The sequence below is a fragment of the Schistosoma mansoni genome, chromosome 2, assembly GCF_000237925.1.
Source record: "Schistosoma mansoni strain Puerto Rico chromosome 2, complete genome".
Lineage (NCBI taxonomy): Eukaryota > Metazoa > Platyhelminthes > Trematoda > Strigeidida > Schistosomatidae > Schistosoma > Schistosoma mansoni.
Window position 1 is genome coordinate 11,133,141 of NC_031496.1, and position 17,077 is coordinate 11,150,217.

A 17,077-nucleotide genomic window follows, 5' to 3' on the forward strand; every position below is an offset into this window, starting at 1 on the left:
AACTAAACTAGTTGTACTAGTAGTCCATATTTAAGTAATTGGGAACGATTAAGTTTCAACAGTATCATCAATTAACATTAAAGATCAACACGATTTTTAATTGCTGATGCCTCAGATGAAAACCAACCGTAATTTGCTATTATGTGCTTAAATTAAACTATTCTCTGACCTAGAATTCGGTTCTCAATTGTTGGTCTGAATTGTGCATCTGTGTATCACGTGATCTAACTATCAGATATCGTGATATATATGGTATTAGTGTGTTTATCTTTTTACCTACCAGTCGACTATTTATTCTAGTATCGTATCGGCGATACTTATTTTTGTCGTTTCAATAACAGATTTTGCTGTTACTTGTAGTATTCAATGCTCTCTTGAGTACTTATCACTCATCAAAGTATTACCTTCAGTTTATATCTTACTCTTTATTAGACTGTCTTATTGTCGTCCTCGTTTACGTCGTTAACATATGGCCTTTCCAAAAACCGTTAAGCTATTAGTCTTGTATTGCCGATTTAACAAAAGCTCAAGAACTTCACACATTCTTCTCAATATATACCTATGAAAATAACTATTGTTGATCACTCAACTTTAATTTTACACTGTAATAATACTTTATATATCCTTTCCCTTATCTTCACTAAACAGTTTCAGTTTGTGTTTTTTTTTCAATAATAAATCAATACTGTCATCTTTTTTTTCTCAAACTGTAACAGAGTAAATCACTCATGTGATTTAACCTACCTAACTATACCAATATTTTCTTTTAGATATTTATAATTGCATTACTATTTATTCTGTTTCATTCTGATAATTTTATTAAGAAGTATTAAGTTTTCAAAGGATCATCTCCTTACGTATATGTGTATTGACATAAACAATCATATGACTGTTGATAAGACAAAATGAGTATCTAGAACTAAAAAAAAATAATCCAAAGAGATTTATCAATATTTTCTCCAGTATAGTGGTACTTTTCTAGATGAAATATCTCCTTACTCTCATCTGGATTAATATCTGTCTTGATAAGATGATTATTCATGTGATAGTCATGATGTTCTCATATTCTTTGTTTTTATCTTTTTGTTAAGTAATAAAAGTACTAAGATTGCATACAGTTGCTAACGTATATTCAGCAATAAGCTTAAAGATCAAGGTAACATCTTAAAAACAATTAGGTTGACGTGCAACTAAAATATTTTCATGATAGAAGATATATTAGACTACAGACATATGTGGTTTCCTTATGTCAACTTTTATGATTTACTTGTGTATGGATGAATTTTGAACGACTCTTACTTGACCTTGAGAAAATTCACCTACTTACTGGGGTCAAAAGAGGGTTATAATTTCGTATGAGGAATTATTATTAGGATTGAGAGTTAGAAATTTGGTATAGTATTCAGAGCTAGGGTTTTCATCATTAACTGATATCAGCTATGATAACAAAATGTTATTTAGCCAAACGTGTTAATGAACTTTGCGCCAAAATCCGAGACTTGTTATCTTTGTTTTCATTGGTTCATCCATAAATTATAGTCTCGCTTACTCGTGATTAATTCAATGTTATAAGTAGCGAGATCTTTAAGTGCTTAATAGTATTAAGCTCGTTGTGGCTGTTTAAGATTAGTTACCTGATGATACATTATTTTTATTTTTATCTGAAGGAAGGAACAAATATTCTTCGAGTTTTTGAAGTAGTTTAATTTAATAGTGAATTACCAACTAAAAATCTAGATATTATAGTTTGTTCCATACTTTAAATGTAAGGGCTTGTAATACTACTGATTCTCTGTCCGAACCGAATTATAAATGAACCTGGATCTAAACGTGGGATCTGTTTCTTAAAATTAAGTTACTTTATCCGCTAAACTACCAGAATTCTATAAATAACTAATACTTTGTGACTTTCAGATTTCGGTTATTCACATTTTGTTCCACGTATACATTGGTCTCAAATATATCGATGAAGCATTTAATCATTTCCTTTAGTTTTTATCACTTGGGTTTAGAAACTCAGTGAAAGTAGACAAATGCCTAATCGTGAAGATTTCCTCAGAATAAACATAGGAATGCTAGAAAGCTTTATTTTTGCTTAGTCCTGTCGTTTAGATTTTAATGAGGATAATTTTAATTGGAAATTATTGAAACATAGAAGTTGAATGACATGACAGAAGATGGATGAGTGTTGCCAAATATAGTGAGTTGATCAAAGCTAGACATTAACGCTGTTGGATATCAGTGTAGTAGTCTAGAGACTAAACGTTCGCGTGCGAGACAGGTTCTTAAGTTTTATTCCCGTATGGGCACTACTGAGGCGTCCCGTACTAAAACAAAACGACTATCCAATGCTTCCTGGTCTAGCTAAGATCTGTTCTTAATTGAAACTATGAATAATTTAACCTGCTTGGGATTCAAATTTTAAACATCACTGATGTTTATTATTCTTCCATTTTTTGTGTGCCTAGTCAACTTAACATAACTGATGATAATATTGTGTGACAACAATCATTTCAGAAAAAGGTCTACACTTAAAAATAAATATTGTTACCCCGAACAGCAAAATCTTGTAATAATATTGTTAACTATTCAGTTAACAATCCATGATGTAAATTATGAAAATTCAAAAATCTGCCTTATGATCTATAGCAATAATATTGTGCTCACTAGTCACTAACTTTGAGTGACAGTTCAAGGAGTTCTAGTGAAAAGCTGTGACTAGTGGAGTTTAACCAGGTCAAATGTGAGACAGTTGTCCGCTACGGGCGACGAAGGATTGTCACGTAGCATCACCAGTTGATTAAAATTATAGGTGTATATTATTGGTTTCCGACTCATTATTTTCAAGGTCAAGGACTCATCGTCGTACCTAAAAGTCCTGGATCAGACCCTTGGAAGAAATCATGGCTACCCACTTTCGAGGAGTACCATACTATCTCTTTTTTCAGTGGTTGTCTAACCAAGATCTGTCTACCATATAAGTTATGAATATTCAGTTATTATTTGAGTGATCTTTCATTATAATTTGTTAATCAATTATTTTTTTCGTCAGAAGACTTATCATATTTGTAATGATAATTTCAGTACTTACTGGATAAACACTGATCTCTAACCAATTTAAAACATTCGGAAAATAAAGTTTTAGCATAATGATTTAAGGACTTAGTTTTTTTACTACTGTATCACATATTTGAGCCCAGCTAAATTGTACCTAGACTCACTTGATAGCTAGCTAATAGTAGTATCAGCATTCACGAACATTATCGTGACCTTAAGCATTAACACATACGTGATTAGAGTCACATGACTTGGTAAAATAATTATTTTCATCCTGATAAAAATTAAATTTACAGTTCCGTATTTTCTTACTGAGTTGGAGCTTGATAAGCGTTAGCTGTTATATAACTCTAAGTGGATTAGTGAACCTCCTTTAAGAGTTAATTAAAGGTTGAAACGTCTGTCATTCGAACCACTGTTCAAAGAATGTATTTACCACAGATTTAATGGAGTAATAATTCGATTGTTAGAATACTCAATTTCTAAAGACTGGTTCTCATGTTTAAACTGTACTCCACCTACCTTGATTTAACCAACCGAACAGTATTATTATCGGCCGTCCCGTAAAATCGAGTACATAAGCCTATCTTTAGTTACTGAGTTAGAGTTTATTGATGAATTCATAAGAAGATGCTTTTAAAAAGCTTTGTTCAATATTCATCTGTCTACAAAGAATGTTCAACATGTTATCTAGTTGGAGGTGGTTAGCTTGAAACTCTGGATCCAGGCTTCATGATAGTTAACATTACACATCATGTAATATGTGATCAAATTTGTTTCAGATTGTTTATTAGCTTAATAGATGAATATATATATATATATATATCTTCACACTATTTACACATTTTAGTTTGTCATAATTTTTATAGAAGGAAAAGTTTGGCCTTTCTAGGCGTCATTCTACAATCGATAGCACTGATGATAAATTAATCAATCTGGATAAACATCGTCGAGAGTTTAAAATTTTAGCAAATATTTTTCTTCTTAAAATTTTAGCAAATATTTTTCTTCTTCAACAAAATGCCCAATTTTATTCACTTAGACCCGAACCAGATTTTAGTACCTGGTTTCATTCTTATCCATTAATCTCAGAAAATGAAGCGTAAGTTTGTCTCATCAGTTATTTTTATTGTCATTTTCTTTATCAATATTAGTGTTATTACAAAACAGATCACAATAACTTACACTTGCAATCATTATATCATGAGGATATATGGTTACTTTTTTTTGGGGGGGTTGTTAATTTTAAAGATTTTTCAGTATGAACTTATGCCATTTAAAGATATCTTGAAAATCAGAGATAGTATGGATGTTTTTGTGATAATTTAACAGTGAACATTGAGTGGAAAATATGCTTTATCTCAGAATGACTAAATTTGACGAAACCTTGCTTATTGTGAAACGATGGTATCAGGTATTTAATCATTGATTTTGTTGTGAATTCCCAAGACCAAGAAGTCTCGTGTTATATTGAGACATATCCCTAGTGTCATCGGGTTCTAAACAGTTTTACAGTTGATGCTGAAACTTCCTTCAAGTCATTGTATTTCGAAACTCATCTACACTTAAAGCGCCTTCGATAATCCAACATTCGTAATCAGTAGTTTTTAAAACCTTTTTTGTATCTCAGATCTGGTTAATGTTAAGACGTTTGGAATAGCTTCAGTTACCTCGAGAGTGCAAATATATCTTATCAATGTGTGCCAGCTAAACCCAGGCTTAATTTTATGATTTTCTATCAGTTACTATCAACTATCTAATATTTAAAGCTGGGATCCACAACTAAGTCGATCATTTCCTATGTGGCACAAATGATGTCTCTTAAGTGCAAATAACTTGATATTTCTTTCTTATACCTTTTTATTTATTCTGATTGTATTGAATATATTCTCATAATTTGTTTATTCACTTATTATTTATCTTATAACCACAGTCTCAATCGTTCTTGTGATCTAGAACCAGCTGATGAACAAATGCAACAGCATGTAAACAGACCTTTCAGGTAAGTAAAGTTTTAATAATTAAATTGAGAATTTATCCTACTTTCTTTCTAATAACGATTGCAGTACAACAAATAATCACTTAAAGTTTATATAATCATATCTTCACAAAATTTAATAATATTCAAGTACACTGCCATATATTTAGAATTGTCGATCAAACATCATGTTGTGTTGTGTGTAAACATCAAATATCCCTTTCGATATAGAAGTAGATAGTTCAAAAAAAGATTTTCAATTTAATGATCCAGTTATCTTGTTCAATTTTATGTACTAAGTAAAGCTGAAGTCCTGATCATTAAGTATACAAGTTTCTTAGTATTGTGAAACAAGTTAGTTTATTTATCAAGCTGTAAATAACTAGTAAATAGTCACATTGCCAACGATCGATTGGCATCAATCAAATATTATATAAAACGATGAATAAATACTGCGCTTATAAATATTGAATACAGTAATATTACAGAGTATCGATTTCAGTTGTTGTATAAGGCACAACTGTTGTAATTTTTCAAAGCATAACAACTTGAATGGATGTTATTCAAAGCTCTACATAGTTTCCATCATGCCAGACAATTGTATCAAATATAGCCGATACTTTATGAACTAAAAATTCTCCTAAACCAACTCACGTCTACTTGTTTTTAGCCAAATAAATTTCTTATTAAATAATTCTATTCAACTCATGTTAAAGAAAATTCTTCGGTAAGATGTATTGTCCAGTCAAATGTATTTTTACTGAGGCCCCCGAATGCCCTGGTACGGCAGAGAGTGGAAAGAGTCAGCTCTCCCTCTCGAAATGCTCATACAGCCACGCGTATACGACCACTGCCAGGGAAAGCCTACTCACTGCCTTCTCGCGAAGGAGGTGTTATTTACAAAATTGAAAAGGCGGAAAGCGAATGTCCGTCACTTTAACCGGGTTGGTGGACACGATGAGTCCATATAGGATAGTTGGAAAACCCTGATTCCAAACCAATGGTGCACATGGGCCCCAGTATTCTGAAGGAACAAATGGAGTATGGATCAATCGTTGGTCACCGGCTACCATGGGACTGCATCTCCTTACATTGCTTGACTGCCTTGTGGATCAGACCTTTAGGTCAAAGACTCGGGGTGTGGCCCCCTGAAAAAACCACCTGCTTCGGTTTAGGCTTCCGAGCAATGTCTCAGCTCTCACTCAAGTCGAATGATTTATGTGGCTTATATGTATTTAGTGCCTCCTCGTACCAATGTTTATGTGTTTAAATAAACAAATAAATACTGAGTGAATAAAACAATCTCTGGAGAAAATATAGTGGTCAGTCTAGCGCATTACTTCATTTTACATCGTTTAACTAAATATTGATTTGTCTTTAAGGAAATGTCAGCATTCAGATAGGAAATATTCCACGCATTCTTGTGTCCTCAGTGAAGGTATTCGAAATTCCTTACATTTTTTCAAGATCAGGTCTATGTCAAGTTGTATGAACGATATCAAATCATAAGATTGACAATGCTGAATATTCATAACATCTAGCTTGATTACTTGAGATAACAGAATGTTTGTAAGCTCTAACTTCATAAATGTTAGTGTGAATGGCCTTCATTAGAATCACTTTATTACAAGATTCTACGATCACTAACTAGTAGCTACATTTTCATTTTTATTGTTGTCTTGTACATTATGTACTGCGTCATCCTTTTTGTTCTAATCTACATTTACCAGAAGGACTTCTGAGAAAACAATCGGTGAATGCTATTTTAGCGCTCTTTTTTCTCTAGTTCATTCAAACAATAGCCTTTACATTCACTTGGTATTGTTTGTTTGGATCTTCCCATCGATGTGTTTCGGACTGCAACTGGTCAGTCTCTAATTGGCATATGTGCATACTGTGCGTATTGCCTCGATATACCTTAATTCACAAGCATGGTAAGCAGAGATGGATAGTGGCTAGCAGTGGAATCCAGGACGCGCGTTTCGTCCTATTTGGGACTCGTCAGCTGGATGTACCTGCATCTCAGAGTTGATGTTCACTCTGGGACTCGAACCCAGTACCCTCGCTTCAAACGCCATCGCGTTATCCACTCGGCCACTGAGTCCTGATAGCCACTTGCTTGTGCGATGGGGTGAAGTTTGAATTCACTTGGTATTGTTTGTTTGGATCTTCCCAAACATATTTTGATTAAAGCCAGGTTTTATATGCTCCAGTTTAATAAAATATTCAAATTATTTGGAGAAGTTTAGGCTAATACCTCATATCTAACTTTAAAAACTGTTCTATAAAAACACTAAAATATCTAGTGTCCTGAAACGGTGATCTAATATTCAAAGCACTATAGGGCCAAGGATCTCAACTCCGCCACCTACTTCGACTTAGTCTATGGGGTAATATCACTAGTCCTTGTACAATAAGTATAGCTTAGAGCTACAAACACTTGGTTACCAAGTCTCATGTTATTCATTTGCATCTTCCCAAATAGGACGAAACGCGCGTCCTGGATTCCACTGCTAGCCACTATCCATCTCTGCTTAATAGCCTTTACAGTTTGTTTCATTTCTGAAGTGTTTTACATGAATTTCTGTTATTCAAAATATCAGTAAAAGTCCATCTGTTCAGCTTTCAAGTTTACTGCTTAGTGTAAAGTTACTTTACATTAGGTTTCTGACTCTTACAATCAGTGTTTTTTTCTAACCGATATGCTTCAAACTAAGAACTAAACAATTATATATTAAACCCTGTTTTGCTTTTTAGGAGATTTTCAATCGATTTAAGTGCGGTAAAACCGTCGTCAAAACCAATTTTACACTATAATAACTTGAAATGCGTCCTACCTAACTATATGCTATGTTCGTGAAACAGTGTCATAAGGGTTTAAGTATTCACCTTTCAACCAGTTAGTCTGCAGTTCAAACTCCGTTTATTTCTGTTTTAGCAGCTGATTAGTTTTTACTAGCTATCCATTAAACAGTGTGGCTAAAGATTAAGCGCATAAACCTGTACTTCAGAAGTTACATAAAATTATTAAGTGAATGTTAGATTAACTTCTTCTTATTTCTAATTCTCATTCAGCGCATCTCCATACACATTTGATACAAGTGATTCAAGTGGTGCAGTCGATATAATAAATACTAATAAACCACGACATCAACGTAATGATACAAATATCCATGTGGAAAGATCTAAATATGCTATAACCCGTCCACCCAGTGCTACACCTATATATGCCACTACTACTACTACTACCTCAATCATGAGGAATCCTAACACTCACATTAGTAATATTAGTAGTAGTACTAGTGGTAGTCTAAGTCGAAATAATAAATCACGAATTAATGGAACATATTCATCAAGTGATTTACTTGATGATATCAAATATAACAGGTCAACAACTACTGACGAACTAATCACAGGAAATACTTTGGACATTTCGAATCAGCAAAATAATCACAAACATAATATGAAAGTAAGTAACTATTTTACTGGACTAAAATAGAAATAGGGTAAAAGTGAAATTTTCCTGGTAATTATTTATTAAACAATTGTTTAGTAATATATTTCCATTGTGTTTAATGTAGGCCATCTTTTAATTCATTAGATATTGCATTGTCTCTTGTCTTTTGTAAATTCAGTTATTTAGCTGATATATATATATATATATATATATATATATATATAAAACTTAGCTTTATATCGAAAATGTTCCAGTTATGTACCTATTCAGGTCCATAAATCGTGGTAGCTTATGCCTTGTGATTTTATTTGCCGGATCACGTGAATTATGAGGAGAGTTAATCGACTATACTTGTAACCACTTATCTGGTTGTTTTTTTTTACTATTCTAATAAGAAATTCGATCAAGTAGGAATATGTGTGGTCTGTAGATTGTTTAATAATAAAAGTGCTAAGATACAATTGTTCAATATAATTTCAATAACATAGAAGAGTCAAAAAGCATTTGTTTCCATTTATATTATTTGAAATCATGATGTGATTGTTACTAATAAAATTTCTTGGATAGATTTCAGTAATGTGAATATAGGTTTTCTGTGTTAACTGTTCATTATTTAGTTCTTACAACAAAATTATTGATTAAAGAGATTCCATTTGGTACAACCGAGTAGATTGCACTAAATAACACAAATTAAAACAAATACTGTTGCTATTCGTAATTTACTACGTCTAACCGAGCTCCAAGAATATCCGATAATGACACCTGTCCTGGAAGCTCGGATAATAGTTATTTAATAAAAATACAACTTTTCAAATACATTTTTAACTATATGAATATTTAATTAGATAATAAGTCTGCTAGTATCATTGCCAAGGGCTGACTTGATACTTCCCAATCAACTGGACATTGAACAGAATGTTGATGATAAAGTAATAATAATATTTTTGATATCCCAATTAGTAAAAAGCAGAATCTCAGGAGTGTTTTGGTTTAATTCAAGTTGCTTTTCCAGAGTAAATAAATAAAGAACCAAAATCAGATTGACAAAGATATTCTGTCTTGTTCCTCTAGGCTATCTAAATTTCTGTTTATTTTATTTTGATCATTTATTTACTGACTCTGAAGAAACAGTTCAAATTAAGTTGCAAAACGTTGAGATATCACAAATGTATCATAATGTTTACACATGAACATCCATCACAACTTGAACGAATAGTTTGACAGAAATTAGACCCTGAAACACACAGTTATACGTAAAAATCATATTTGAATAATCCCTAAAGAATCTCGGATTATTTTTCATATTTAAAACATTTTCAACTAGTCCGAATGCGAAGTATTTGTTCACTGATTACCTCGACAAAAGTATAAATTGTACATGAAGATCACTGAGGCCACACAGTGGCATAAATCAAAATGCATATTGGATAAAGTTGTTGGTTGTCCGACAAAAGCCTGTCAACCTACTACTGTGGACATTTAATAGATCTCAATAACACGATTACTAAAATTAGTTTGACAAAGAAAAGTTGTTTACTAGCGAGAAACATCAACTGTAAATTGCATCTTTAGATTTTATGAAATAAATATACTTTAGTTACGTTTATTCCCACACAATAATGTCAGGTAACGTTCTCGTCACAGAAAGAATAATTTACGTCATATGTAATCTTCATAAGTGTTTTAGCTATCGATGGAGCAGACTATTAAATTAAATGAGAATTTTCCGTAACAATTCTTTTTTCCATGTCGTATCTCATACCGGCATTTTTTCTCTACCATTCTCCATAATGATTCAACAATTAATTAAGTTTTAAACAGGAAATAAACCACTAGAAGGAACAAACGTTTTACATTTGGAAATAAGCTGCATAGTTATGACACAATTTTGTAGAGATCCTGTCGACAAACGAGCTTGTCGGAAATAATCTACTTTTACAATTTCTAAACGATGTTGTGTAATACGCTTCTGGTGATCACTGTTTGCATTTAAAATTCCTTAGAAATTAGAATCATTTCAGTAGTGTAGTACAATCACAGCATAGTTTTTAACAATTCACATATATATCAAAATTGAGATTTACATGATGGCGGACGATTGATGCAACGATTGAGTATTTTATCATGATTCAGTAGAGATACTCTGTGGTTTACTGTACAGCAGTCATTGGAAACGAGAAATCACTGAACGGCTACCCTGTTCTAGTACCGGATTCCTCAACAGCGCACACCAGTCACTGGTGATCGAACTGAGGACCTCCAGTTTTCGCGACTATACCTGAACATTTAGATCACTAAATCAACAATATCGTGAATCGACTGAAGTTAAAAATGTGAATCATCGTGTATGACTCATTGGTCTAAAGATTAAGCGCACACTGCGCAACCCATAATTCCCTGGTTCGAGCCCCAGTAGAATCGTAGATACAGACCTTTGAGGAGCACTATACTAGGATGAAGCAGCTACCCAATACCTCTTGCTCTACACTGGTTCTCTTAATAAGACCGGCCTGTGATGTAAACTATCGAACCCTACTGTTTTCACAGTCTCTTCATTCTACTAAGAATAGAAAAATTATCTTATTCACAATGCACTCATGAAGATTCTCTTGTCATTGAGATTAACTAACTGATGGGTTATATGACCTTGATATTGTCCGTTAAGAGTTAGTTGACTATCGATAGATGATAGGACTCCATATAGCTGACTACCTTTAGATGCCATTTAACACTAAATCATCATACTTTATAAACTCTTCTTTTCAACCTTTATAGACATCAACTTCTAGATGGACTACACACAAAAGTTCATCAACTACATTCGATACACGTAATGATTACAACAGTAATTTATCCATTACTGTTTCTTTGCATCATACAAATAGTCAGCATGATGGTCGTGTATCACCATTTATTGCTAAAGTTGCTCATTTAGGTAGTCTGTCTCATGGATCTCATGGCCATAATGATAATCACTTTTCTCATTCGAAACAAACACAACCCATAATTCAATTGGTAAGTATTCAATAACAAGTATAAAACCTATCTATTTATTCATTTGTATTAGATATTTTAAATGAAATGTGGGGAAAGTTTCAAAATGACATGGATATATTCAAAATGTGCTCTAACTGATAGAATATATGGTATTTAGAGGGGGAGATTCTAAAGTATCAAAAATACTATTTTCCGATCATTGATTTCTCGAAACGTTTGATGAATATATCTTCATGGGGTACAGTATAGGTAAGTTTGTAGGATCTTGTTTACATCAATCTTGTGATGTGCTTCATAGAATAATGAAACGGCAGTCCAGTACTTTTTAGATTAAGATTAAGATCTTACTTACTCCGGTTACGTCACGTAGAACAAAGGCTTCATAACAAAGATCTCCGACCATCTCTCCCCTGGTTTCTTCTTTCCATTTGTTTTTAAGTTCTATTCATTCTTTCAATGTTCGCTTCCGATTGCATACGCAATGTGTTCTTTGGTTTACCCTTTTCCTTAAGCCTTCAAGATTCCAAAATAGGGCTTGCCTTGTGAAGCATGTCCTACCCACATCCAGCGTACTTACCTAATCTCCACTTCAGTGGGAAGTTGATTTGTTCTCTCCCACAGTAGGCTGTTGCTGATGGTATCCGGTCAACAGATATTGAGTAAATTGTGTAGGCAATTGTTTATGAATAACTTTGGTGTTTTGATGATGGTCGTAGTCGTTCTCCAAATCTCAGCTCTATACACTAGAACTGTCTTGACTTTCTCATTGAAAGTTCTGACTTTGATGTTGGCTGACAGTCGTTTAGATTTCTATATGTTCTTCAACTGTAGGAATGCTGCCCTTCATTTAACAATCATTGCCTTCACATCTGCATTAGATCCTTTCTGTTTATTGATGATGTTGTCCAGGTACTTTGAACTTTTCACGCCTTCTACGGTTTCTCCATGAAGTGTGATTGGGTTGGTATTTTCCTTGGGTATATTGAGGCCCACTTCTGTATAACCTGATGCTACATTGACTGTCTTCACTTGAATTTGTTGCTGCGTATGAGATAAGGAAGCTTGGTCACCTGCGAAGTCCAAATCGTCTAGTTGCATCCTAGCTGTCCATTGTATTCCGTGCTTCCCCTGAGATACGGATGTCTTCATATTCCGAAAAACAACCAAACAAAAGAGGAAAGGCAAGAGTATTCAGTCTTGTCTGACACTGGTCCTCACTGGGAATGCGTCCGTCAGTTTTCCTCCATGCACAAGATCGCAGTGTAGTCCGTCTTATGAATTCCGTATGATGTCGACGATTTTCCACGGTACACCATATTGTCGAAGATAGTTCCATCAGGTTCTCCTATCCACACTATCAAGCGTTTTCTCATATTCAAGGAAGTTGATGTATAGTGACGAATCCCATTCAATCGAATCTTCTTCAATAGTCCGTTGTGTCGCGATATGATCGATACACAACCAATTCTTACGGAGTCCGACCTGCTGATCGCAATCTTGAGAGTCTACTGAATCTTATCCTGTCTGAGAACACTCTGTTGAAAAGATTTCCTAATACTGATAGTAGTGTGACTTCTCTGCAGTTCTCACACTTGCTCAGATCTCCTTTCCATGGCATCTTGATGAAGAATCCTTCTTTCCAGTGTATCGGTGTCACCTGTCCTTCCTCCCAAATCCTTCTGAATAGAATGTGGAGCATGTTTGCATTCACCTCTATACCTGACTTCAGTGAGTCAGCTAGTATGCTGTCTGGTCCTCCTACTCTCCCATGCTCGATCTGTCTCATGATCATACTGATTTCTCCGATCTTTGGTGTGGCAACATATATAGGAGAGTCTGTAGGTGTTGCTTTGATGTCTGGTGAGTTCATTGTGTCTGATCTATTCACGAAATGTTCAATGTGTTCTACCCACATGTTCCTCTTTTCTTAAATCTCAGTTATTAGCTTGGCTTCTTTGTTGTTGACTGGTCTCTCTGCTTTACTATATTCCCTTACTAGTTTCTTCGTTGGATCATATAGTTGTCCTTAATGTTCTTCTCTTTCAGCTTCTTCCACTTTCATTGCTAGGTCTTTCATATATTTCTGTTTGCCAGCTCTAATACTCCTCTTCACTTTCTTGTTTGTTTGTATGTTCGATCTGTGCCTTGACTTTCTCTGCTCTTGTTTGACTGTTGTTAATTGCTGTATTTTTGTTTTCCTTTTCTTGAATGTTTCTCAAGCTATCTATCTATAGAGATCAACTTTTCATGCTGGTGCTACTTACGGTTAAGCATCTGACACTGAACTGATTGCTTGTTTAGTCCTTTTCCAGTTCTCCATAGCAGTCTCGTCTTCTTTCTGTGGGACTTGTGAGGCATTGAACTTATTACTAAGAGTTATCTTGAATTCGTTGAGTCTATCGGTACCTCAAAGAAAGATTGTATTAAACTTTCATGATACTGTGTACCTAGTTGTCTAATGCTTATTTAGTTTCAACTAGGCCACCACTAGATGGTGGTGATCTGAAACTGTATTAGCTCCTCGTTTTGTTACTACATCTTCCATGGACCTAAATCTTCTGTTGATGCAGATGTGATCGATCTGGTTCTATGTACGGTGATCCGGTGACACCCATTTAGATTTGTGCATGCGTTTGTGGCGGAATACAGTCCCAGGTAAATTTTCAAGTTTCTCACGATTCTCGTTTCTTTCTCCAAGTTCATTCCATCCCAAGATATCTTCATATCCGATTTTATCTATCCCGACTTTTCTTTAACGTCTAGCTTAAGTTAATCAATGATGTAGGTCATTCTCCTCTCCTTGTGTATAGTCTCTCCCTTAGCTACGGTCACATAGTGGTGAAGAATCCCATACTACGGTAGAACCGCCTACGAGCACTACTCTTTTAGATGGTTCCTCAGCCGATATCAATTCGTGACTTTAACCATTGTCCCTCGTCCAAACATTTTGTTAGAAACTACCAGCTGAATAAGCATCGTGTCTAACACATTGCTAAGATAATTTTTCAGATTTAAACTGCGATTGACTATTTCAGTAAACAAATTCTTACATAGTAAACAGACTGCAATACCCTCGTCTGATTTCCATTCTGTAGAGATTCATACATTATCAACCTACGGCGTAACACCGTTTCGATTATTCATAAACATTTTCTCAGAATAATTTCAGATCCTGTATAGGTATCAACGTATTTTTCTAATCCCTAATTCCTGTCATAATCTATATAGTCTATATATATTTTTTGAAAATATTTTCTCAATAGTCAGTTTCTCCTGTGGATAGTGTTTCTGATGTACTATCAAAAGCCCTTAAATTATTTGGTTGTGCCGATCAAAAGGTTGATAACTACGATCTAATTCATGTCCATAAAGATGCCCGAGGTAAGTTATTTTTGCAATATTTCGAGAATTGTATTTATTTTTGTTCCTTTGTTAACAATATCATGAAGTGACATAAGTTAGACAACCATGGAAAGCAGGAAGCACTAGATGGTAGTTTCGTTGTAGTGTACGCACAACCCTACCACAAACTATTGAACTCAGGTTTTTCAGATCTGGAGGCGAGCGCTTAATCTGCAGACCACTGAGCAATCATCCTGTGATGTACATTTCTAACTTCAATCACATCACAACGTTACGCAAACATCCTCCATTATCTTCTGAGGGTGACGGCCTCATACTCAAGATTGTTGGATTCCACCAATCACGGTTTCTCACCAGAACTCTGGGGATCAGTAACGTTCGATATCTTCTGGAACCTTTATACTGATAATTATCATGTGCTTACTTGTGAATGATTTTAGGAGTAATATCCAGTTTTAGTGAAAAACCGCGACCAGTGAAGTTCAACTGTCATGTAAAGCGATTCCCCCCTCAAGATAATAAAAAATGGTCTCGCAGTATCACGAAACATGTACACCACCTAACCCCAGCTAAGTAGGTTGGAGATTAAGTGCTCGCCACGAGATCTGAAGACCATGCCTTTGATCTCTTGTGACGAAGTCGTGTATGCACACCACTGAGGAGTCCCTTGGTTACTGCTCAGCGCTTCATGTTTTTTTAATAAATGTCTAATTTATGTCGATTTGTGATATCAGTAACATTCAAAAGTCTCCACAAAACCCTTACACTGATCGTATGTTAATTTTTGATTTATTTTTACTGAGACAGGTAGTTGGAAACTTAGTGGTAGATATAAATGGTGTAGAAAATTGTTTACTTTTTCTACTGAGCCTGTTTACCTTCTCTGTGAAGTATCATTATTTTCTACTGACTTTGTTCGTTTGATGTATATTTAGAAATAATCACCAAATAATTGCATTCTTATTAAACTGTTATAGGTATATAATGGTTAAAACGTCTGTGATCCAAATTTTACGCTTAGCAGCTCTTTCGAATCTGAAAATATTCAATGTAACAAAGGATATACAGATCATTGACCTTAAAGATGTCTTTTTGATAAGTGTTTTAAAAAGCATAGAATCTACTCTCATAAATATCCTGTTGGATTACTACTAACAATCGTTATACTCTAATAGCAATGTAACACTATATTGTATCGCTTAAAATTAATGACTGGATTTTCATCTCCATTACTGAACAGTTACTTTCTAATAAATAGTCGATAAATGTAAAACTATAACATTTTATATCTTTAATTTACTCTTTTTTTTCTCCGATTTTCATTTCCCACAGATATAACTCTTCCAAAACATTTCAACTTTTATGAATCGATAAATTATTCTTCTTTCAACTTATCAAATAATAAACATTATGAATTATTAGAATTTATTTGTACACCAACTATTCATAATGAGAATAATAATGACAATAATAATAGTTTAAACAGTTCACCATCATCATCATCAACAACAGCAGCATATATAAAAGCCAACAATAATACAAATTATCATGGTAAAAAACACAATCCAAAGCCTAACATGACTACAACTGAATATACTAAACAGTATAAATTAACAAGTAAAAGCTCAAATAAACACTGTACTGTTGAATTATGGTCATGAATATTTATCAATAATTGTTTATTAAAAAAAAGAAAAGTTGATTGTTTTTCCCTATCAGTTTACCGTTATTTTTCATTATCAAATGTGCTCAGATGCATATTTGATATTGTGAATATTTCTTGTCACTGCGCCAGTTATTTTTTGTCATTCATTGATCCTATCAATCAATAACCAAATAAATGAATCAATTTTTTCTCCCCTAAAGAAAAATTTGTCTTTCATGATCGCGCATTTTTTAAATAGTTGTTCTAATTTCTTTTATTCCTATCACCTCTCCTAATCCAATTCCCCTTTACTCACCTTGAATTTTTTGTCGTGTTGTTCATTGTTTTGGTTAAATCCTTTATGGACTGATCATGAACTGATATTGACAGAGAAACAGATGTGAACATTGAAGAATCATAAGCTACGTCGAAACATATCTAATAGTGTATCCTCTATATTAATGTGATTATTAGATGTTGTGACTTCACATTTTCTTTGTTTATTTAAAACTATCTTTTCAACCTAGATACTGTTCAATAGTAAAGAATCGTTGTTTGTTTTACTTTTATTTATTTTTAT

General features: G+C 33.9%; 1 protein-coding gene across 1 annotated transcript in view; it reads left to right on the forward strand.

Annotated features, from left to right (window-relative positions):
• Window positions 1-16,513, forward strand: part of Smp_154920 (putative ral guanine nucleotide dissociation stimulator,ralgds) — a gene marked incomplete at both ends in the record, with an annotated part of 37,130 nt that extends 20,617 nt beyond the window's left edge. Inside the window, 6 exons of the mRNA XM_018795665.1 lie at window positions 3,927-4,159; window positions 4,991-5,059; window positions 8,351-8,504; window positions 11,268-11,507; window positions 14,753-14,870; window positions 16,185-16,513. Coding sequence (XP_018649955.1) covers window positions 3,927-4,159; window positions 4,991-5,059; window positions 8,351-8,504; window positions 11,268-11,507; window positions 14,753-14,870; window positions 16,185-16,513 — 1,143 coding nt within the window. The remainder of the gene's footprint in view (window positions 1-3,926; window positions 4,160-4,990; window positions 5,060-8,350; window positions 8,505-11,267; window positions 11,508-14,752; window positions 14,871-16,184) is intronic.
• Window positions 16,514-17,077: the final 564 nt, after the last annotated feature.